General features: G+C 41.6%; 1 protein-coding gene across 3 annotated transcripts in view; it reads left to right on the forward strand.

Annotated features, from left to right (window-relative positions):
- samd10b (sterile alpha motif domain containing 10b) overlaps positions 1–25,355 on the forward strand; it is a 118,197-nt gene that overhangs the window by 80,699 nt on the left and 12,143 nt on the right. For 2 of the 3 annotated variants that reach the window (XM_072276997.1, XM_072277007.1), the window contains exon 4: positions 10,089–10,229. In XM_072276997.1, coding sequence (XP_072133098.1) covers positions 10,089–10,229 — 141 coding nt within the window. The remainder of the gene's footprint in view (positions 1–10,088; positions 10,230–25,355) is intronic. The other variant, XM_072277018.1, reaches the window with a different exon arrangement.

Consider the following 25,355-nt stretch of genomic DNA (forward strand, 5'->3'; position numbering starts at 1 on the left):
AACAGTAAATGGTCCAACGTCCATGCTGAGTATCTGCCCCGGACTGAGGGAGGAGCAGTGGCACAATCACCTTTATTCAGGGGTCTGTGGGAGGAGCCACAGGGGCAGTCAGCAGAGGGGCGTGTCCAGACAGGTAACCCAGTTACAACATATATATATGGTTTACCACATTCACCCCTCCTTTTTAAAAAGAGTCCCGCGGGGTGAAGTAACTGACTATATTTAAAACAAGTATATTTGCAGGTCAAATCTATCAGGCGGTTGAGTCCGTCGCTGTGATCTACGTAGCACTGGTGGTAATTGCACTGGTGACGGTGGTAGTGCTGGCTCCGGCCTGACTTGAGGTATCAGCACGTTAGGCGTCGGTAATCCCTCGTGTGTGTGCGTCGCATCCGGTATGGGAGTATCGTGTGGTATCTGTGTAGGGCTTGGAGTGCGCAGTGTCTTGTGGGTATTTATATCAGTGGGTACGGGATATCCGCGATGTGGGGTACAGGGTACGCGTCAAGCTGCGTGAACCTATTGATGGTCTGGCTATAGTCCACGACTATCCTATTTTTCTCCCTGTTCCAAACAACGACCGCCTGGGCCCTCCAAGGACTTGTGCTTGCCTCAATGACCCACTCTCTGAGCAGCCGCTGCACCTCCGACTTAATGAAGGCTCTGTCCCCCGTGCTGTACCTCCTGCTTTTAGTTGCCAGTCGGGGGTCAGGTTGGCGAACAGCGGTGGGGGAGGGATCACTTGTGGAGAGGCCACAAGTGGTGTCCGTAGTGCAGCTGTTGGCATGTTGTTGGGTGGGATGTGCGGGTCGGTGTGTGTGGGTGGTCAGTAGCGGGGTATGTGACGTATTCCTACAAAACTGAGGATTTATGACAGTGATTGGTGGGAGGGGCCCATCATACTCCATTGTCACGCTTTTCAGGTGGCTCTGAAAATCGAACCCCAATAGCACAGGGGCACACAGTTGAGGCATGACCAGCAATGTAAAGTCTTGATATTCTGTGCCCTCCACCACATGCGTCGCTACACAACCCCCCCGGATGTCTGTTGTATGCGATCCGGAAGCCATGGAGACCCTCTGACTTACCAGCCGTATCGTGAGTCTGCAATGCTGCACCGTGTCCGGGTGGATAAAACTCTCCGTCCTGCGCCCCTCCACCAGGATGTCCATCATTGACCTTGCGAGCTGGTGGGGAGCGCTTTGGTCGAGGGTCACGGAGGCCAGAGTTGAGTCGCTGTCTTGGTCCGGCGCGGTGGGGTGCCCATGAGCACCCATTGGTCGTAGGCGGTGCGAGATGGCACCGACCAAGATGGCCGCCCCCATGTCTCGCACATGGTGGCGGCGTGCAGGCAAGATGGCGACCCCCATGTCTCGAACGTGGTGGCAGCGTGCAGGCAAGATGGCGACATTCTGGCTTTCATTTATTAAAATACCCCACTACAGACTTTGGATTTAAGCAATGGGGACCATTATGTCTAAATCTCCTAACCTCAATGGCTGAGCTGGTGATGGCCATTGCTGGAACAATCATCAGTAGGGATATGGCCAAATGTGGTGCTGAAACAATTAGAAATATTGGTTCCCCTGATACCTAATACTTCTCTTATCGAACACACGCTCTCTACTGAGTGACAAGATGCAGATGGTGTTGACATGGCCTTTTATTTTGTTCACCCTCAGCCAACATCACCCCACTCCCAGCCTCCAACCCCTCTCCCTTGTCTCTCAAATGCCCAAGAAGTGCAATCCAGACAAAGCCACAACAGCAAGAGGAGGGAAATGTTGAATACATATCCAAACCTGATACTGTCCTTGACTTTTGCTACAGAGGACTCAGAGGCCTGATGGAGAAGGCTGCAGAGAAAGGCTGAACGACTTGTAAAATGGAATTTTTAGGACAATGGGTTGAAGGTGAGAAAACCTATGTACAGCTTTAAGGAGCATGATGAGCCGAGCTCCAGCCTGGATTAGTCAGTGCATGGAACTCATCCTGTGCAGGGTGGAACTCGTGACTAATTTGATAAGCTCACGAACACTGTTAGTTGTTTCTGATGGCCGATGGTAGTTTCCACTGCAGCAAAAGCGATGGTCACACATTGTCTGAAAACAGCAGGGGAATTCAGAATGGTGTCATGCAATCTGTCATGAAAGACTGGTGCCAACACAGGTTGCAGAGTGCAAGTGATGCTGAAGTGTAGCTGTGGGGAAGTAACTGCAGCTCTGTGACATTCACCTGCATTGACCCTCCCACCATTACCATTCACACAGTGTCTTTTTGGTTGCCTGTCAATTTACTGGCCTATTTTGTGACCATTCATGATGAGAAGGTGCTGACCATAGCCAGACAGATCAGAGTTGCTAATGCTTATCGACAAAACTTGTCAGCTATCATCTTCAGTGACCTTCTGCAGCCTTCTCCTAGCCATGCTGCAGTCGCAGGGGTGAAACTAGACAGAATCACGAGAACAGGCAAAGCCATACCAGCAGACAGATATGAAGGAAATGAGCAAAGGTGATTGGTTATCGATTATGTGTAATATGACAAATGATTATTTAATGGTGTGTTCAGGTTTACAATGTGGCCAAGTTGACATTGTGAAGGCCAGTGACAGAGAGGAGTTAAGCAGTGTGGCCATTTTGGTGCCTGGGGAATGAGAAGTAGGTACACCCCTTGTTACCAGCTATAATTGTAACAACTAAAACATGGAAGCACAAGGAGGAAGGATGAACAGTTTTTCTTTGTGCTTGGACTCTCCTCACCCTGTGCAATTGTTTAATCTTCCTCCTCATACCCCTGTGCTTCAGTTTTTGTAACTATAGCTGGTAACAGAGGTTGTTTCTTAGGATAGCAAGGAAGCAGCAGTTGAGAGCAGATTCGCACACAACCCAAGAGAACAGTAAATAAGACATAGGATTAAGCTTCATATTTCAAACCTTCTATTTAACTACTTAAGGGATTCACATGATACACAGGCTGAGTTGCGAAATGTTCTTTATTCTTGTCCCTGGTGACTACTCCTTCAATAGCAGTAAATATAACTGAGTCATTCCTTTGTATTCACAAGAGTTTTATTCTACAACCTGGCAGCAAAGATTGGATATGTGCAAGCCCCTATCAATCTGAAATTGGTAGTTATATCTATGGTATAAGTTAAGTGAGGCAAAATGCTGAGCGACAAGTAAAAAATTAAATTTCTGTAATTGATATAAATTTTTTCATAAATTCACTTTTCCTTTCTGGTTCTGTTTAATCTCTTTTGCACTTTCATAAGCATCGCTGTATTTCTGTCTCAACTGTGTTCAGCTTGACTCTTTCTCTCATTCTCAAACACATATGATATTCAATCTAAATGGATTCCAACTTTTGTTTGTTCTTTTATGAAAGGGTGGTTAAATAATGAATGTAGTAGCAGTACAAAGGTATTCCTAATTAAGTAATTTTATTTTTTAACAAAGCTTTAATTGAAGAGAAGTTAATGCTTCTTTGAATATCCATCAAATCAGATTGTGATCGGCAGGTGAGAAAGCAATGAAAAGCAAATTCTGAGACAATGTAGGGAAGCATGGCCTCACAGAGCAATTTACACCTGGGGACAGAGTTGGTAAAATTTGGCTTTTTAAAGGTAGTTGTCAAAATTTGGCTTCACATAGACATTATTTTGGTTTTAGTGCTGATCATTTGGTATTCTGATGTTCAGGAATGTGCCATGAACAGTAACTAATTATTATCATAGTTAGGGCAGTAGTTCCCCTTGGGTTGGATTTGATGTATAACAACAGTGCAAAAGTACTTTATTAGATTAGGTAGCTGTTATGAACCATGCCCCATTTTATCACTTGCCAATTTTCCACTGGCAAAATAAAGCAATTCAGTGTGTTGAGGCTTGATGCAAATTAAAAAGGTGTTTAATTTTATAGGCAACCAATAAATGTAAAAAATGATTGAACATAATGGAATCTCCTATAATTCATTAAGTTCAATTTACCCCACATACCATGGAAAATAATAGATTACCACCGCAGTAGTGGCTGAATTTGATCATTTCCCCCTGCTCTGAATTTTAGTTCTAACTCAGAATTTAGCATGAGTGACGTTTTGCTTCCTAACCTTGTCTAACTCCTTTGATCTAGAATTGGCTGATTTTTACATATCTTCTGTTCTCCTCTCTGCAACCATGCTCAGAGAAAATGAGAGCGGTGTTTATCTCTCATCCCCACTCTCTGTACATGAGGTCATAGAGTAAGAATCATAGAATCATAGAGTAATGCAGCAGAGAAACAGGCCCCTTGGCCCATCTTGTCCATGCTGAGCGTGGTGCCTGTGTTTGGTCCATACCTCTCCAAAAACTTCCTATTTATATACTTACCTGAATATCTTCCAAATGTTGTTATTGTACCTGTTGCAATCACTTTCTCTGGCAGCCCATTCCTTGTATGCACCACCCTCTGTGTAAAGTTACCCCTCAAGCTCCATTTCAATCTTTCACCCCTCAACTTAAACCCCTGCCTTTTCAGTTTTTAGGACACCTTCCATAGGAAAATTATGTGATATTTGAGCCTATTTAACCCCTTATGATGTTACACACCTCTATAAGGTCACCCCTCAATTTACATTCCAAGGAATAAAGTCTCAGCATGCTCAGTCTCTCTGTTTCACCCAGTCCCTCATATTCCTGGCAGCATCCTTTTAACCTCTTTGCACTCATTTCAGTTTAACTGGGCAAGAAATGCTAATAACTTTTACCAAAATGCCCATAGTTATAAAGTCTGGAATGAGTCAACTGATTTTTGTATCTATTCAAAATAGATCACAAACACCAACAATTTCACAAGCAGTTCAGCTGGTTTTAACAATCATTTTCAATCACTAGCTTACAAAAAGATAAGCTTCTTGTTGTCTCATGCTGCATTGTACTCTAAGCAGAATTATGTGCTGTGTGAACCCATTTTGATTTAAAACACAGTGGACATTGCTGCAGAAGCTCGCCATTGTCCAATTGCGTTCATTTTCCAGAACTATTGGTTACCTTCTTGAAGCAGTTGTGATCTAAAACAGCAAGCCCTGTGCAACAGCAAGTTCCCATTTATCTTATTTTCATCACATGGGTTTGGGCTTGTATGTACTGAGGAGGCAGAATACTGTTGGCAAAGCCAAATAAAACAAAATTCTGATAATTTGCAGTCCAAGTATTTGGAAATCCAAATGGTGTGGCACCTGACTCGCCAGGTAATATTTGCTGCTCTAACTTTCTGCTCACTGAGGGCTCAATACCCACACGCTTTCTTCATTCACTGTGGGGCTGGTTTCCACATTCCATTCTGACTGGGGCCCAACTTTCCTATACACACACAGCACACCGGGTTACACACACCATTTCCACTTACCAGAAACTTATCAGTTTCTGTTCTCCCTTTACAGTCACCTGGACTCCCTTTCAGATTTTCTCCATGGGTGGTGAGCTTTACTAATGGAGATATCCATGTTTCTCCACAGATGTCTTGAAATTCTGCCCTCGTTGTAGATTGAATTGGCAACAGAATTTTCTGCCCTGCTGTTTGTCCTGCTGCTGACTACTTTATCGCTTCCCCAGTAGAGTCTAGTGAGGCAACTTGCACGTCCACAGATTCCTGGCTCTCTGGTTAAAGCTGGCAAAACTACAGCAGTGCAATTGAAATTTATGGGAGGGAGTGGCTGCTGAGACAATGTTAAATCAATAATTTATTTGATTTAAATAAATTAGTTTGAAAGTATTTAGTTTGTTTTTAGGCTAAGACATGATTTTATACCTCAAACTACTTTTAATGCTTCCTGAGCATCTTGAATGTCGAAGACATTTGCTAACATTTGATTTGCTTAATGTGGAAAGCATTGACAGCTGGTGAGTCTATGGTCATGGTCTTGAAGTTGTTCTGTGAGCACAGCCAGCTGGTTATGCTGAGAGATATCCTACACTGTACTGTGCTGGCCATATCAATGTGCTGGGAATTGGTCTCCTGCTGCGAGAATGTGCCTGGGAACATGTTGGAAAGAATGAAAACCTTAGAGGATGACAGATCTGCCTCATGTTTCTGGGTCAGAGCTCATCAATTCGGAATTTCAATCATGTATGTTGTAAAATTAAGGGTACAAATCAAGTTATATTTTCTGTAACCGAAGTTTCCTTCGGTACTCCTATCAGGTTACGCCTGGATAAAATCTTCATCAAGTTAGGTTAATTTTGCCCAACAATATAGACAAAGTAGATATTGTGTGCCTTATTTCATCACCATTCTGTTACGATAGGCACCCAAATGCGCCAACCAGAGGATGGATAGTTGGTGCAGGCCCCTTAAAGATTCTGGCCCACTCCATTAGTTTGTGGCCATGTTTTGGCGCCAAGATTTGGATATTTAAAGAACATCTGAACTCAGGTTCAGTGCTCTTTTGTCAGTTCGACTTTGGTTCAGTGTGCGAGTGCTTTAAGGATGTCTGTCTCATTTGGATTCTTGTCTAGTTTAGTCTGGTTCTCATCTAGCATCTAGTCAAGAACCTTGTTCTCGTCTCAGTCTTGAAGTCATGTCTCGATTCTAGTCTCGGATACTGCAGCACTTGGGTCCGTACCTTCCTCACCTAGGCCACTCATCACAGTTTCTCAATAACTGTCCCATGGACTGGTGCTCGTCAACATCAACGTCTTCGGCTGGTCTGTGTAACATTATCTGTTTTAACAAAATGAAGTAATGACACAGACTTCATAGAATTCTGAGCTGAGAGGATTTTCACAAAATTGCAGGGCTTAATCTCTAATTCATTGCAGCTCTGCTTTGGGACTTCCATTTAAAGTTATGTTTGTGAATGGTCTGCAACTGAATGGGAGTACAAATTTGAAAATTATATAAATGTATTAATATATCTATATGATTTTTTAAAGTAGTTGGATTATTTTTGGAACTAATATAATTTCAGGGAAACATAATATAGGTAATGCATGTGATGTTCAGTGTAATGAAAGAAAGGAAAACCTGGAAAGTACACGAGCGTGGCCTCCATCAGAAGAAAAGTGCCAGCTGGCATCATTTGATAGACAATTGCAGCTAACTTTCTTGCCAGTTTTCTCCCCCAAGACTGCAGAGCAGGCGAGAGAGGAGTGTGTTCTGTGTGGTGTGATTCTAAACATGAATGGAATGAAAATAATTTGTCACTTTGAGATCAATTTTTAATTCCCAGTCCACTTCCATTCCAATGGAACAAGATGACACGGTATCTCAACAGACATTTACCCCATTGGATGCGATCGCTCGGGTCGAGTAAGATGTTCCCTTCAGGGGTTGGCAATTGGTGGGTCCTCGGGTAACTGTAGAGACCGATCTGGGATCCACATATTCTGGTGCGGTGCGGGCACACGTAAGTGGTGGCTGCGGTTAGTGGTTGGGTCTTTTGGTTAACCAGTCAATCCTTTTGCAGCCGCTGCTTGTTCTCTACATCACAGCAGAGATCATTTACATAATTACATGTAGCACAGCTCCCTCTTGAAAAGATTTCCTCCAGGTGTATCTACTGAGTGAAATGTCTTTCCGGTTTTTAGATGTAGTGATGAATTTCTTCAGGCTGATTTTGAAGTTATCTTTGAAGCATTTCCTTTGCACACCCCATGCTACAATAATGACAAATGAAAGTATGCTTAAGGATCATATCTGCAGACCCTCCCACTGCCAAAAGCAACTCAGCAATTAAAATTGGTGAATACTTAATAATCTCTTCAGGAATAGATGTCTGCACTGCAGTCTTGGGGGAGAGAATTAGCAAGGGAGTTAGCTGCAATCCTTTATCAAATTAAGCAACACACACAAAATGCGTGAGGAACTCAGCAGGGCAGGCAGCATCTATGGAAAAGGGTACAGTCAACGTTCTGTGCTGAAACCCTTCAGCAGGACAAATTACAGTAAGCTGTTTCATGTAGAATTACTAATTTCAAGACCATAAGACCATAAGATATAGGAGCAGAACTGGGCCATTTGGCCCATCAAGTCTGCTCCGTCATTTCATCATAGCTGACCATTTTCCCTCTAGCCCCAATCTCCTGCTTTCTCCCCGTATCTCTTCATGCCCTGACCATCAAGAATCTATCAACATCTGCATTAAACATACGTGAAGAGTTGGCCTGCATAGATGTCGGCGGCAACGAATTCTACAGATTCAGCACTCTCTGGCTGAAGAAATTCCTCCTCATCTCTGTTCTAAAAGGATACTCCCTTAATCTGATACTGTGTCCTCTGGTCCTAGACTCTCCCAGCATAGGAAATATCTTCTCCATATCCACTTATTTTGTAGAAGACATTAAATCCTAATTAAGTGAGTAAAATCATCAAACTGATTTCCAATTTTATTCCATGAGTTTACTGACACTTATAATGCTGTATTTACTATGGTTTATATGCACTATGCCTAGGAGGGTGTAGCTGCTGAGATGCATTCAGGTACAGTGACCAGAGTGATGAGAGTTTCACTGGATGCTCAGGCAACTTAGTATTTAATTCACAGAGAGGACTCAGCAGTGAGGGAATTGATGCCAGACCTTAATGCCTTCATGGTAATAATTAAAATATTGAATTTTGTGAAAGCATATGCTCTCAATTCTCACACCTTTGCTGCTGTGTGTGACAAGTTGATTACCATCACCGATTTTGTCCTGCTGAAGTCCAATGACTTCCCCATAGTAAAGCAGTGGACTGAATGCATGAATTGTGGTGCAATTTTAAATCTTTCTGTTTCAACAATTCAGTGAAGCACACCCAATATTTAAAAAGTTAACGTAAAGTAGTTTCTTCTAATTCAGCAGAGCAAAAGAAACAACAACTTAGATTCCGTTTGGGTAGCCTCCAACCTGATGGCATGAACATCGATTTTTCAAACTTCTAGTAATGCCTCCTTCCCCCACCCCCCCTTCGCCATTTCCCATCCTCTTGTCCCTCTGTCATGTTATCTCCTAGCCTGTCCATCACCTCTGGTGCTCCTCCCCCCTTTTTTGTTTCTTCCATGGCCTTCTGTCTCTTTCACCGATCAACTTCCTACCTCTTTGCTTCATCCCCCCCTCCAAGTTTCACCTATCGAATGGCATTGCTCTCTCCCCACCCCACCTTTAAAATCTACTCCTCAGCTTTTTCTCTCCAGTCCTGCCAAAGGCTTTTGGCCTGAAACGTTGACTGTACTTTTTCCCACAGATGCTGCCTGACCTACTGAGCTCCTCCAGCACATTGTGTGTATTACTCTAGACTTCCAGCATCTGCAGAGCCTCTTGTGTCTGTGAATAACTGATCTGCTTTTGTATTGCTATTTGGCGTTGGATTATCTAGTTTCCGAAAGTACAGGATTAACCTGTTACCAAGCTGCTTTAAAATATTGTCAATAAAACTTAACAAATTACAGCAAGTATTGAATTTCCTGTGTAGCTCGTGATATTAGTTGAGAATTTGAAATGTTATCTGAAAGTTACTTTTTTAATTCATGAAGTAATCAGATACAGAGCAACAAACCATAGTTGTGACCTGGTTTGCATTCAGGACTGATTTCAGATTTATTCCCGTGTTCATTAATAGCAAGCTTGTATTGACATGAGTGTATCGTGCTGGAATAAATTGCCACAGGGATACGTCCTGTCATTCTGAAAGAAATCGAATTGAATTGATTCCTGTCTTCCTTACTAAATTGAAAATGCCACAAGGCAAAGACAGTACATCTGAATGAATGAGTAGCTAATAAAGAACAACAGAACACTTGCTCTTGGCAGAGCTAATATCCTTGATGACTTAATGGTTTTATGCATGTTGAATAATTACTTCATTTAGATTTGAAAATATAGAATTTTCTTATTGGACAGTTTTTGTATTGATGAGTTAACTGCTTTTATTCAGAATTCCCATTGTAACTGCAATGGGAACATAAAGGAAAATATTTTTCATTGTAACTATGCCATCTTCTAACTTTGTGTTTGAATTTATTTCCTGGGGATATTATTACATTTAAATGGCTCCAAAGGCAAATCTTCCAGTACATGTATTCTGTAAAATGTTCAAATGCTGGTTTTCAAAATACAATTCTTTCCACAGGTCGGGCACTACTTAGGCTAAACGGTGAAAAGCTGGAACGGATGGGAATAGTGCAGGAAGGTCAAAGACAAGAGGTACTTCAGCAGGTTCTACAGCTGCAGGTACGAGAGGAAGTGAGAAACCTACAACTACTTAGACAAGGTAAATTCAGCTCCATTGTGTCAGCAGCATCATCTCGAGACTTCCGGATTGGGTACTTGCAGCAAACGTGATGCATGCTTGCAAGCCAGTGCTGTGTAAAAACATAGCTAGTTACTTGACACATTCTTGTCAAATTGTGCACTCTTTACTTTTGTCCAAAAAAATCTTAGAAGTTTACTGTTGGGAGAGCAAGCTAATACAAATGCTTGAAACAAAATGCTGGGAATAGTCAACAGCTCATCAACCATCAGTGGAAAGAGAAACAAAGTTAATGCTGTAGATTGATGACCTTTCATTAGATGGGGGAGTCTATTTTAACTGAAAAATGTTTGCAAACTTGTGTAACAATTTCCTCTGCAATTTTGATCAAGCAGTTAACTTGATTAAATCAATGTCTAAGACCTCTATAGATATACGAGACAGATTCTGAATGAAGCACATGTCTGCCAATTAATATTGGTAATGGCAGTTTTAAACCTGAGATTTTGCAACCTATCTAAAACTAAACTGAAAATACGTAATAAATCCTTTGTGCTTTATTCAAATTATGTCAAGAATTAGTCTTTCTGATTTACAAACGTGCAGTAGATCTGATTCAAAAAACTTCAAAGGTACCAATTAATGGAGCATTACATTTTCAGTAGGTTTCACAAAATTTATTAGTGAATACTTTATGAAACATACTTATGGACAGGAACAATATTAAGCCTAATTCAAATTAGTTTTCTGCAGTTTGTAAAGCAAACATTAAAAGTATTATGTATTTTTGAAATTACTTCTCTGTATGAACCACTCCAAGAAGTCTACAATGATACGGAATAAAGTGACTGTAGAGTCTTATATATTTCAGCTCCTTTTTGGGATATTTTCATTTAACAGATAGGTAACTTTCTAATAGCATTTCACTTCTTAACCCACACAATTTAGACAGCTCAGTCAACAAACTCTGAACAAAGCAATGTGCCTTAGGATCGAGGAGCAAATATAGGACCAACAATCACCTCTCAAACACGAGGAATTCTGCAGACCCTGGAAGTTCAAGCAACACACATCAAAGTTGCTGGTGAATGCAGTAGGCCAGGCAGCATCTCCAGGAAGAGGTACAGTTGACGTTTTGGGCTGAGACCCTTCATCAGGACTAATTGAAAGAAGAGCTAGTAAGAGATTTGAAAGTGGGAGGGGGAGGGAGAGATCCAAAATGATAGGAGAAGACAGGAGGGGGAGGGATGGAGCTAAGAGCTGGACAGGTGATTGGCAAAAGGGATATGAGAGGATCATGGGACAGGAGGCCCAGGAAGAAAGAAAAGGGGGGGGGGAACCCAGAGAATGGGCAAGGGGTATAGTGAGAGGGACAGAGGGAGAAAAAGAATGTATGTATATAAATAAATAACGGATGAGGTACGAGGGGGAGGTGGGGCATTAACGGAACTTAGAGAAGTCAATGTTCATTCCATCAGGTTGGAGGCTACTCAAACGGAATATAAGGTGTTGTTCCTCCAACCTGAGTGTGGCTTCATCTTTACAGTAGAGGAGGCCATGGATAGACATATCAGAATGGGAATGGGATATGGAATTAAAATGTGTGGCCACTGGGAGAATTCCTTTTCAAATTCCTTTTATTGCCGGACCCACACAATATCCATTCCTCTAAGGTCTAGTTTGTCAATAAGCCCTGCTGAGCAGGCTGCAAGTCTTTGGTGACTTACTTCCAAAACATGTAGTTCATGTGCCATTTGTATTTCACACTAATGGACACTAATATTAAAAAAAAACAACTATGGAATACCGTACAGTGTTGGGAAATGTATGATAATGTATTTTGATAAAAAGATCAATAGTGCAGACTGTTATCTAAATGGGGATCAAACGTCAGAGGTGCAGAGGGACTTAGGAGTCCTTGTGCAAGACTCCCAGAAGATTAATTTCAAGGTTGAGTCTGTGGTAAAGAAGGCAAATGCGATGTTGGGATTTATTTCAAGGGGAATAGAATATAAAAACAAGGAGAAAATGCTGAGACTTTGTAAGACACTAGTCAGGCCTTACTTGGAATGGCTTGGGGCCCCATTTCTTAGAAAGGATGTGTTATCATTAGAATGAGTCCAGAGGAGGTTCATGAGAATGATTCCGGGAATGAAGGGGTTAACACACGAGGAGTGTTTGGCAGCGTTGAGTCTGTATTCACAGGAATTTAGAAGATCTCATTGAATCTGCCGTATGTTCAAAGGACTAGGCGGGGTGGATGAGGGGCAATGTTTCCTATGGTGGGGGTATCCAGAACTAGAGGGCACATCCGCAAAATTAAGGGACAATCCTTTAAAACAGAAGTAGGGAGGAATTTTTTTTAGGCCAGAGAGCGGTAAATCTGTGGAATGCTCTGCCAGACTGCAGTGGAGTCCAAGTCCGTTCGTATATTTAAGGTGGTAGTTGATCATTTCCTGATCAGTCAGGGCATCAAAGGATATGGAGGGAAGGCAGGTGCATGGGGTTGAATGGGATCCAGAATCAGCTATGACGGAATGGAGGAGCAGACTGATTCAGATGGGCTGAATGGCCTAAACCTGCTCCTATGTCTTATGATCTTATGGTCTAACTAAATACTATTGCTAATTATGCATGTGATGAATTTTAAAGATATGAGTTTAATGAAAACTGGATGGATGTGCAGAGAACAAAATTGAATTAAGGTCAGCTTAGTGTAAATGATGCCAGATGTTTCACTGGTGCGTTTGTTTCCAGGCTGTATGTGTGTTGGGCTCCTAAACCAAAGGGGATAACTTCACTCAGCTTCACTTGCCCCATCATTGAAATGTTCCCACAACCTTTGAACTCACTTTCAAGGACACTTGATCTCATGTTCTCAATATTTATTACTTTTTTATTATTATTGTTTCTTTCTTATTGTTTTTGCACAGTCTGTTGTCTTTTGCATGTTGAATGATCACCCAATTTGGTGCAGGCTTTCATTGATACTATTATGGTTATTATTTAATTATGGGTTTGTTGAGTATGCCCGCAAGGAAATTAATCTCGGGGTTGCATATGGTGACATACATGTACTTTGATAATGCATTTACTTTGAACTTGAATTCTCGGAGAAAAGTAGGCATCACTTCAAAAGGAATTTCAAAAAAAAATCAAGTAATTTATTTTTACTGTAATTCTTGATTCCAAGTTGTAAGCTGAACTCATTCAGTGGTGAGTAATTATTTGAATCCAGTAATATGAAAAATCAACTGGGTGGAAAATGTGTCAGATGACATTAGTAATTAATGGATTTATATGATTTTCTTCCTCATTGCCTTCATTAAAAAAGACAGAACAAATTCTTACTAATCAGTTCTGGAGTCATTGAATCATAAGAGTAATACAACATGGAAACAGGCCCTTCAGCCCAACTGGTACATGCTGACCATAGCATTCCCCTTGATAGTCCTACTTGCTCAGATTTGGCCCACGACCCTCCACGTACCTTTCAAAATGCCTTTCAAATGGTGCAATTGTACCTGCTTCAACCATTTCCTTTGACAAATCACTCCAGGTACTCACTACCCTCTGTGTGAAGAAGTTAACTCGCAGTGCTCATTTAAATCTCTCTCCTCCATGTTGTCCTCTAGTTTGGGACTATTGAACCCTGGAGAAAAGCACATGACCATCCACCTTATCTGTACACCACATGACTTTATAAACTTCTTTGAGGTCACCACTCATTCTTCTATACTCCAAGGAATAAAGACCCATTATGACCAACCTCGCCCAGTTACTCAGGTCCTATAGTCCAGGCAGCATCTTTATGCCCTGTCCAGCTTGACAATGTGACCAAAACTGTACAGAATACTCCAAGTGCAGTTATATAAATGAAGACTTATGTAATTGCAACGTAATGTCTCTGCTCCTAAATTCAATGTCCTGACTGATGAAGGCCAGCATGCTAAATGCCTTCTTCATTACTCTTTCTACTTGCATGGGCACTTTCAGCAAACTCTGCATTTGTACTCCCAGGTCCCTCTGTTCCACAAGGCTCATCAGTGCCTTGTCATTCACTGTATAGGTCCTATCCTAATTCCTGGGGCACCCCATTCATCACAAGCCTCCAGTCAGAGAATTCACGTACAACAACCACCCTATACTTCCTATCATTGAACCAATTCTGAATCCACTTTGGTAGCACCCCCTGAGTGGCATGCAAACTAATCTTCCAGGTCAGCCTGTCGTGCAGGATCTTGTCAAAGGCCTTACTAAAGTCCATATAGACAACATCCACTGCCCTAACTTCATCTATCACCTTTGATACCTCTTCAAAAATCTCCAAAATATTCATCAGATATGACCTTATGTGCACAAAATTATGCTGACTCTTCCTGACCAGGCCTAGACTATCAAAGGCCTGTCTCTCAGAATTCCTTCCGAGATCTTCCCTACAACTGAAATCAGGCTCACTGACTTTGTAGCTTCCTGGCCTGTTTTTCCTAGACTTCTTGAACAATGGCTGCCCTCCAGTCTTCTGGAATTTCCCCAGTGACTAACAATGAAGCAACTATCTCTGCAAGGGCTTCCACAGTTTCTTCACTGGCATCCCATAAGATCCAGGAGTGCACTTGGTCAGCCCTGTAGATTTCCCACCTTAACACACTTCAATGCTGCAAATAACTCTTTTCTCATAACATGTATGTGTTCCAAGATTTCATACTTGTTACATCAATACTTTGCCATCCATGATATTCCCCTTAGTAAACTCTGAGGAGAAATAGACTTTCAAAATCATGACCATCTTCTGTGGCTCCATACATATGCAGCCTTGATTGTTTTTAAAAACACCTTGTCTCTCCCTAGTCATCTTTTTACTGTTATTATAACCAAAGAACTTTTTGGGATTATCTTTGATTTATCTTCAGTTAAACCATGATTCAAGATTCAAATTTACTTATGACATGCACATCGAAACATTGAAATGTGCCTTTTGTGCTAACAACCAGCACACCCAAGGATGTGTTGGTTGTCCTGATGAAAGGTCTTGATCCAAAACATCGACTGTTTACTCTTTACCATAGATATTACCTGGTCTGCTGAGTTCCTCCTACATTTTGTGTGTATTACACCCAAGGATGTGCTGAGGGCAGCCCACAAGGGTCATCACACATTCCAGTGCCAACATAGCATGACCACAATATTTGACAGAAGAGTACAGAATAAAACAAAACAACAACAACAACCCTAGGACAGTCCATCTTTGGTCTCCAGCCTCCAGCGAACTTGGACTTGATCTTACAAACATTAGGTCGTTGACTTACCCAACACAGACACGGGCAACAGGTCTCAACTTCAAGACTTCCAATTTGACCCACAAGCTTTGATCCTCAGCATGGACCCCAAGACCCAAACACTAGGCCTCGAACTCCGGATTCGCCAATGACAGGGCCCCGAACACTAGGCCTCGAACTCTAGTCTCACTGATTTGCGAGCCCAGGAGTTAATCAGACCTTGTTCTCCCTGCCTACATGGAACTCCAACTCTGGAACCTGTCAAAAAATCACTGGCCTTAGGGAAAGACACCAGCCCTTGTCCATGCTGGTTTGCCAGTCTGAAATCCGACGTAGATGCCTAGGCCTGCTTTGCCGGCCTTTTAATGTGAAGTGGAGGCTTATTTTTCCATCCCAGAAATATGTTAATATGAAATATTTATAAATAGATTTTCAAATCCATTTATTAATAATTGCAAACCTGATACTCCATAGCTTCTTAAAAGAATGGATGTCTTGCTGTTAATATGACACATATATCATTCTATTTAGCTGGCACTAATCATTGTTACTGCTAAGTTAAAAGAATACTTTGCTCAAAGAGTTTTAAAAAATTTTGTTACATAGCTAAGATGAAGGTTCTGCTGGTTTTACTAAGGTGTAGCTCAGCAGTTATACTTTATACTTCATTGTCGCCAAAACAATTGATACTAGAACAATCAATCATCACAGCGATATTTGGTTCTGCGCTTCCCACTCCCTGGATTACAAATATTAAATATTAAAAATATTAGAAATAGTAAAAATTTAAATTATAAATCATAAATAGAAAATAGAAAAATGGAAAGTAAGATAGTGCAAAAAAACTGAGAGGCAGGTCCGGATATTTGGAGGGTATGGCCCAGATCCGGGTTAGGATCTGTTCAGCAGTCTTATCACAGTTGGAAAGAAACTGTTCCCAAATCTGGCCGTACGAGTCTTCAAGCTCCTGAGCCTTCTCTTGGAGGGAAGAGGGACAAAAAGTGTGTTGGCTGGGTGGGTCGTGTCCTTGATTATCCTGGCAGCACTGCTCCGACAGTGTGCGGTATAAAGTGAGTCCACGGACGGAAGATTGGTTTGTGTGATGTGCTGCACCGTGTCCAAGATCTTCTGCAGCTTCTTTCGGTCTTAGACAGGACAACTTCCCTACCAGGTTGTGATGCACCCTAGAAGAATGCTTTCTATAGTGCATCTATAAAAATTAGTGAGGTTTTTAGGGGACAGGCCAAATTTCTTTAGTTTTCTCAAGAAGTAAAGGTGTTGGTGGGCCTTCTTGGCAGTGAACTCTGCTTGGTTGGACCAAGTCAGGTCATTTGTGATATTGACCCTGAGAAACTTAAAGCTTTTGACCTGTTCCACTTGCGCACCACCGATGTAAATTGGGTCGTGTGGTCCGCTACTCCTTCTGAAGTCAACAACCAATTCCTTCGTCTTGCTGATGTTGAGGGAAAGGTTATTGTCTTCGCACCATGCCACCAGGTTCTTAATTTCCTCTCTATACTCAAACTCATCATTACTTGAGATACAGCCTACAATTGTTGTGTCATCAGCAAACTTATATATTGAGTTTGATGGAAACTTTGCTACACAATCATGGATGTACAGTGAGTACAGCAGGGGGCTGAGTACACAGCCTTGTGGGGCACCGGTGCTCTGAGTGATTGTAGAGGAGAGCTTGTCTCCTATTTTTACAGCCTGGGTCCTGTCTGTGAGGAAGTTGAAGATCCAGCTGCAGATCTGAGTGCTAAGGCCCAGGTTCCGGAGCTTAGGAATCAATTTATTTGGAATGATGGTATTAAAGACAGAGCTGTAGTCAATGAAAAGAAGCCTTACGTATGCGTCTTTATTCTCCAGGTGTTCTAAGGAGGAATGTAGGGCCGGAGAGATGGTATCTGCCATTGACCTGTTGCTCCGGTAGGCGAATTGCAAAGCATCGAGGTTGACTGGTAGGCTGTGGTTGATGTGTGCCATAACCAATCTCTCGAAGCACTTCATAGAAATTGATGTCAGAGCCACAGGTCGATAGTCATTCAGGCATGCCACCTTGCTCTTCTTCGGCACCGGGATTATCGTTGCCTTCTTAAAACACAAGGGGATCTTAGACTGAAGCAAGGAGCAGTTGAAGATGTCAGCAAACACTCCAGCTAGCTCGCTTGCACAGGCCCGGAGGACCCCTCTTGGGATGCCATCTGGGCCCGTCGCCTTCCTTGGATTTATCTTCAGGAAGGCCCTTCTAATGTCCTCCTCGGTGACGAAGAATCTCGCTGCCACCAGGTCCGGTTCATCCAGAGGGAACGGGATGCTCCTCTTCTGTTCGAATCTTGCGTAGAATACGTTACGTTCGTCAGGAAGAGAAGCACCACAGTTATTGATATTCCCAGCCTTTTCTTTGTGCCCAGTGATCTCATTTAGACCCTGCCATAGTCTACTGGCATCCCTCAGTTCGCATTACTATTAAACTAAATAATACTCAGTTAAGATTCATGCTATCAAAATCAATCTTGCCTCTTGAATTAGAATTATGTAAATTGTGAGGTAGACGAAGGATGTGACTGCACCTCTACAACTGTGTTGCACTAATCTGCTGGAAACTTAGATGCATAAAAAGGAAATATGCCACTATTACCATCACAAAATATATCATGAACAGAATAGCCTTGGCACTTGTGTCAAAAAATCTATCATACCATTTCCCAATTTATACAACCATAATAATATGCCTAAAACAAGCCTAACATCAAAATAGAATCCCTTGACAGATAGGCTGACCCAGTTTAAAAAAATACCATGAGGTTTTGTCAAAGTTCAAAGCAAATTTATTATCAAAATATTTATGTCACCAAAAACTAGCTTCAGATTCATTTTCTTACAGGTATTTACAGGGAAATAAAGAAATACAATAGAATTTATGAAAAACTATACACAAATGATGACAACAAACAACAAATATGCAAAAGAAGACAATTTCTGCAAATAATAAAAAAGTAAATAAATAATACTGAAAACATGAGCTACAGAGTCCTTGAAAATGAGTCTGCAGGTGTGGAGTTAGTTCAACACTGAGGTGAGTGAAGTTATCCACTCCGGTTCAGTAGCGCGATGGTTGTAGGGCTATGACTGCTTCTTATGTGTTGATTCCCAAAATACAACACCAAGGAGATGGAGAGATAATTAATTGAATGTTGGCAACACACACAAAATGCTGGAGGAACTCATCAGGCCAGGCAGCATCGATGGAAAAGAGTGAAATAGTTGATGTTTCGGGCCGAGACCCTTCAGCAGGACTCAGCATCTGCAGATTTTCTCGTATTTGAGATAATTGAATATGGCTGGGTAGAAATGAAATTCTGAAGACGAGAAGGGAGCAAGGAGGTAAGTAGAAGAGCTGGGTAGTTGTCCAGTAAGGAAGGATTGCCAAAATTCAGCAGAGGGGATGATGGACGGGATGAGAAGCTGCAGAAGCTTGAAGGATAATGGTTAAGTGCACGTTGCAGTGAATGACAGAAGCCCTCAGTTAGAAATTATGCAGAGAAGAAAAGCTTAAAATAGGGGTGGAAGGTAAAGTAAAAGTTAAGGGAATATTATTCTAACTTTTAACTGGTATAGTATTTGCCATGCTTCATAGAAATGCTACTGGCCTTGGCTCATTCCCTCACTATTTGCCCTCAATACCTCTCCCTTACCATAGGCTAACTCTTCAGGGTATCATCTCAACAAATGCATTAGGATCTTGGTTTGGCACCTTTAGCTTGCGGGTTTATGAAAATTAACTCAGAAGCCCAACGTAGACAACACTTCTGTGAACATGTTGGTCATGTATTTCACATTCAATCTGTAGCTGTTTCTAGTTTGGAACATGTTCCTTGGCATGTGTATGAGTTTGATTTTACACATTTTTCGCCTAGTGCCAGTGTGGGATTTATTACTGAGGTGCAAAGTTTCTTTCTTAATAAATAGCCATAGAGAACAAAACTAGTCATCATGAGAATTTCGCAAGTTGAAGGAGAAGTATCAACATTCCTCTGCCCACCAACTTAAAGCTCAGCATGTAACCGTTTTGTGAATATATTCCCATAGTTCCCATAAATCACTCTAATGTTGTCCATATCTGACATTTCTTCATGAAAAATTTCCTATAGAAGTGGATATGGTGTCAAAAAGCTATTTGAATCATTTCAAAGTTCAGAAGTTCAAAGTACCTTTGCCAGGGGTGATTGATAAGTTTGTGGCCTAAGGTAGAAAGAGTCAATTTTAGAAAACCTAGCATATTTATTTTTCAGCATAGTCCCCTCCTACATTTACCATTTACTCACTTAGTCCAGCTGTCGTGGAGCACACAGATCTTGGACCTCCAGAAAGTGCCCACAGCAGGGGTGATTAATAAGTTCATGGCCTAAGTAGAAGGAGATGAGTTATACATCTGTCGTTACATGCACATGCAGGTCCACTCTTTGAGTGATTATGCAGAAAGTTTGAAGTTAATAACTCATCTCCTTCTACCTTAGGCCATGAACCTATCAATCACCCCGATCAGTTATTAAGTGATGAGTTATTAACCTCAAACTTTCTGTATAATCCTTAAATAAGGAGCCCAAAACTGCCCTTAGTACTCCAAGTGAAGTCATACCAGTGCCTTATCATTGGCAGTAGAGGTGGCCATGTATTGATATATTAGAATGGGAATGGGAAGTGGAATTAAAATGGATGGCCACCTGGAAATCCCACCTGTTGTGGCAGATGGTTAGAGGATGTTCGATGTGTCAGTCCCCCAATCTATGCCGGATCTCACTGATGTAGAGGAGGTTGCACCGGGAGTACTGGATACAGTAGATATCACCAACAGACTTACCGGTGGTGTTGCCTCACCTGGTGATGAGAGAGGAGGTGAAGGGGCAGTTGTAGCATCTGTCCTACTTGTAAGTGCCAGGAGGGGGATCAGTGGGGAGGGATGAGTGGATAAGGGCATCATGGAAAGAGCAATCCCTGCAGAAAGCAGATTGTGGTGGGGGAGAGTTTGGGAAGGGGTGTTTAGTGGGAGGATCCTGTTGTGGATGCCAGGAGTTATGGAGAATGATGCGCTGGGTGCGGATCTCATGGGATGTAAGGTCTATCCCTGTTATGGTGGCAGAAAGATGCAGTGTCTGTGAAGTGGAGGAGATGCGGAAATGCAGCATTGATGGTAGAGGAAGGGGAACTCATTTATTTATTGAGCTAGTGTGTGGAATAGGCCCTTCCAGACCTTGGAGTTGTACCACCCAGACAATTTGCGATGACCAATTACCAACCAAGTCGTCTTTGGAATGTGGGAGGAAACCGGAGCGCCTGGAGGAAGCCCATGTGGTCACAGGGAGATCGTACAATCTCCTGATAGACAGTGCTGGTAAATGAACCCAGGTTGCTGGTGCTGTACAGTGCTGTGCTAACCACTACACTACTGCGCCACCCCCGTGCTTTCAAGAAGGAGTCCAAGAAATGGAGGAGAATTTCTCTAACTCCTGGTAATTTCTCCTCCCTTCCCCTTCCCTCTTTTTTAATTCCCCCTTTTCAATTTCCCTTTCTGACTTTCTCTTATCCCCTCTTTTCTCCTCACCTACCTATCACCTCGTTCTGGTGCCCTTCCTCCTTCCATAGTCTCTTCTATCAAATTCCTCCTTCTTCAGCTCTTTGTCTCTTCCGAATGTCACTTTCCAGCTTCTTACTTCATCCCACTTCCCCCACCTGCCCATGTTCCCTCTTACCTGGCTTCACCTATCTCCTGTCAGCTTGTACTCCTTCCCCTCCCTCACCTTCTTATTCTGATTTCTTCCCCCTTCCTTTCCAGTTCTGATATAGGGTCTTGGCCAAAATATCAAATGTTTATTCCCCTCCATAGAAGCTGCCCGAACTGTGGATGTCTTTTGTCAGCTGTCCATGTCATTGCACTTCAATCATGGAACACGGAGCAGGAGCCTGACCTCTAACTCCTCCACATCCCTGCCTCTGAACCCTAATCTGACCTCTAACTCCTCCACATCACTGTCCCTAAACCCTAACCTGACCTTCAACTTCCCACTCTGTCCACAAAACCACCCCCACAAACTTAAAAAACAACCAAGTCTGAGACACAATCTCAATGGAAGCAGCTCTTGGTGCCACCTTGAAAAATATTACCAATTGATATAGTTTTCTATACACCAAAGTTCTAGTTTAATATTTTATTGTATGCCTTTCTGAGTTATCTTAGAAAGGAAATATTGCTGTCATCTGGCAACAGAGCCGATTCTTCTCCAGAACTTTACCAATAGTCCAATAATAAAAATAAGTTTACATTCATAGCATTATATGGCATAAAAACAGGTCCTTGCTGACCAAGATGCCCATTCAAGCTCATCTAATTTGACTGCACTTGACCTATAACCCTCTAAACATATCCTATCAACGTACCTCTCCAACTTTATTCCTTGATATTAAGGAGCTGAGGGGTGAGTTCAGCCAGGAAATTAAGATTTTGAATGGAATTTATTGGATAGATTGGTAGTCTAAGGAACTATAATCGTAAAACAGGAAAGAGGAGTGGTAAATGAAGAGTCTTTTGTACAGGTGACCGTGAAACTCCCACAAAGCAGAATTCAAGCTCAATTACTAATTTTAAATCTGAAATAATACATCTTGGTTGGACAGAAATATAAGGAATTATGGAGCCTATGCATTTAAATAAAATCGAGATAAGCTATCATCTTATTGTCCTCCAGAACAATCACAACAGCTTTTATGCCCTTTTCCTTTATTACAAATGAACTAAATTCAGAAGTAATTTAAATATGAAAATATTAATAGTGGCACCATAATATATACTAATTCAGTGCTGCCAGAGAACTGGCGTTATTCTGGTTATTTTAAACTAACAATTGTCAGAATATCCAATTAGTTGGTTCCAATAACTTATGAATGCTTAGAATTTAATATGTAAGTACCCTTTTCTCATCATGAGTGCAGTGTAATCTGACAGGTGTCAAAGGTAGTCAAATAAACATAAATAACCTCATCAGATTTTCAGTTATTGGGCAGGCAGTTTATGATCTGTCTGGAAGGCCCCAGAGAAAGATATACTATTGTGACTTATGTAGGAGGCATTAAAGTTCCACACTGTGCTTTCTAGGGTGATTGTTAAATAATTTATTGCTAAGAGGAGTGACACATTAATGTAGCGATTAGTGTAATGCTTTACAGCACCAGTAAGCTGGGTTCAACTCTTATGGCTGTCTGTTAGGAGTTTGTATGTTCTCTGGTTTTCTCCCATGTTTGAATGCCTTGCCAAGGGTTGTGGCAGAGGCAGATACATTAGGGGTGCTTAAGAAGCTCCTAGGTAGGTAGATAGATGATAGACAAATGGATAGCTAAGTAGGAGGGAAGGGTTGGATTGATCAGAGTAGGTTAGAAGGTCGGCACGACATTGTGGGCTGAAGGGCCTGTACTGTACTGTAATGTTCTAAATCACAAGCAAGGTCAAATATGCTCCACAGCCCAACAGTCTGCTTTCCTGTTTTATGATTTCCCAGTGATTTGAAACTTAATTCTGCTCTATGACGGGTTGGACAATTCTAAATAAGTTCCGGCTTCTTTAATCTTTTTTTGAGGTTATTAGTGATAATGCAATGAAGGATCCCCAGAATGTTCTTCACAGTATGTTTGAAGTCTGGTTGTTTTATAATGAGTATAGTAGGTACTTTGTAATGCAAATTCTACTTCAAAATGTGTGTGATCTTGTCTTTCCTTCAGTCACATTATTGTAAGTGGACGCATCATGAGATCAAATAGAGACTAATTACTGTTACTGATGAAAGCTGGCCAACATACAGTCATTTATAAATTTCAAGCTCTTAGTCAAAAGCCCCCAGTCTCCTTGTAGACAGCCCTTTAGTTTTGTGGATCCTGAGGTGTCTAGTGAAGCCAATGTGGGAACCATAGACAGACACATACATTAGGCAGGAGGATCTTAATGGGGCATAATAGTTGTCCTTCCCCTCCCCACACCTTTTTTTATCCTGGTGTCTTCCTCCTTCCTTTCCAGTACTGAAGAAGGGTCTCAGCCTGAAATGTCGACTACTTATTCATTTTCGTAGTTGCTGTTACACTCACTTATTTAGGGCTTCGTAGTGCCGCAGATGCATGGCCTAAAGGTTCTGAACACCATCTCAAATATTTCTTCTCAACTTTGACCAGGAGTCAGTGGAGATTTTGAGCATACCATTGAGTTTCTCCCTCTGCCCGTTTGACAATGACTTCCTGCCAAAGAGCTTGGAAATGAGTGCCTGTTTTGGGAGCTTGGTGTTGGGTATATAAATTATGTGCCTCTCTTAACCTTGGCTGTCTGAGTGTGGTTAGTGCCTCAATATGGAGATGTTGGCCTGGAGACATCAGAAAGCCGATCCTTCCGGTGAAATAGGAGTTTGTTGGATCAATGCTGATGGCAATTTTCTATGCCTCATAGGTCGTCGACAACTCAGGGATCACTACTACATATAGGAACATGATATTATGCCAAGTATGGCACTTTTGAATGTCATTTTCCTCAATTAAACCAAGGCTTTGCTAGTGCATTGATGGTGGTATTTAATTTCATCATCAAAGATATGTTTCCTGAGAAATGATTTAGCAGATTTTCTGAACAGGGACAGGCATTTCTATCCTTTCTGGCTAGTCAATTATTCTGTTAAACCTGCACATTAACTCTATGTGCCTTTTCTCCAAACCTCTTGATCCTTTTCCTAACAAAAAGCTATTAATCTGTCTTAAACATTTAAACTAACCTCGTTACCACAGTCTTTTGGAAGAGAGGCTTTCAGTCTTGCTAACTGGATTTCACTTCTAATTTCTAAACATGCTGACACTTTTTTTATATATGGCAAGAATAAAAATTGCACTATAAATAAAAGTACCCTATATATAAAAGTGAACTATCAATAAATACTTCACATATGTGACTGGACCTGAAAAAAAATCAGATACCTTTGGCTTTTTTATTGATTGTTTTCATCACCAGTAAGTAAGACTGAAATAAATGAAAGCATTTAGTTTTAGGGTTCTGAAAGGTGTTCAGTTAGGTAATGCCTTCAGGAACTGATGCAAGAGCATTTTTACATCATGAAGGCAGCTATGTTGAGGGCGCTGAGAGTCTTGAATTTGAAGAGCAGACCTTGTGTGAGTTATCCAGAGAACTGCAATTCTGCTCTGTTGCATGACATGGCATGTTATTTTCTGGAGTGTTTAAGCCTCATCTAAACCCCAAATTTAAAGCAAAAGTAGTTTATATTGTATAATATACACAATTTACAATTAGCTACTCAATAGGTCTACAGCAGATGCAATCTCATTGGCTCTTCACGTGGCCTTGTATTACCTGGACAACACTAACACTTATGTCAGGCTGCTGTTTATTGACAACAGTTCAGTGTTAACACGATCATTCCTAAAGCTCCAAAACCTGGGCCTCTGTACCTCCCTCTGCAACTGGATCTTCAATTTCCTCACCAGAAAACCACAATCTGTGCAGATCAGAAATTACATCTCCACTTCGCTGACAATGGCACACTTCCAGGTGCTAAGTCCACTAGTCTACTCTCCCTACACCCTGTGTAGACTCTGTGGCTAGGCACAGCTCAAATGTCATCTATAAACTTGCTGACAATACAGCTGTTGTTGGCAAAATTTCATATGGTGATGAGAATGTGTACAGGAGCGAGATATATCAGCTAGTTGAGTGGTGTTGCAGCAACAATCTTGTTCTCAATGTCAGGAAGACCAAAGAATTGATTGTGTACTTCAGAAAGGGTAAGACAAGGGAATACAGACCAGTCCTCATAGAGGGATC

The sequence above is a fragment of the Mobula birostris genome, chromosome 2 (genome assembly GCF_030028105.1).
Source record: "Mobula birostris isolate sMobBir1 chromosome 2, sMobBir1.hap1, whole genome shotgun sequence".
Taxonomy (NCBI): domain Eukaryota; kingdom Metazoa; phylum Chordata; class Chondrichthyes; order Myliobatiformes; family Myliobatidae; genus Mobula; species Mobula birostris.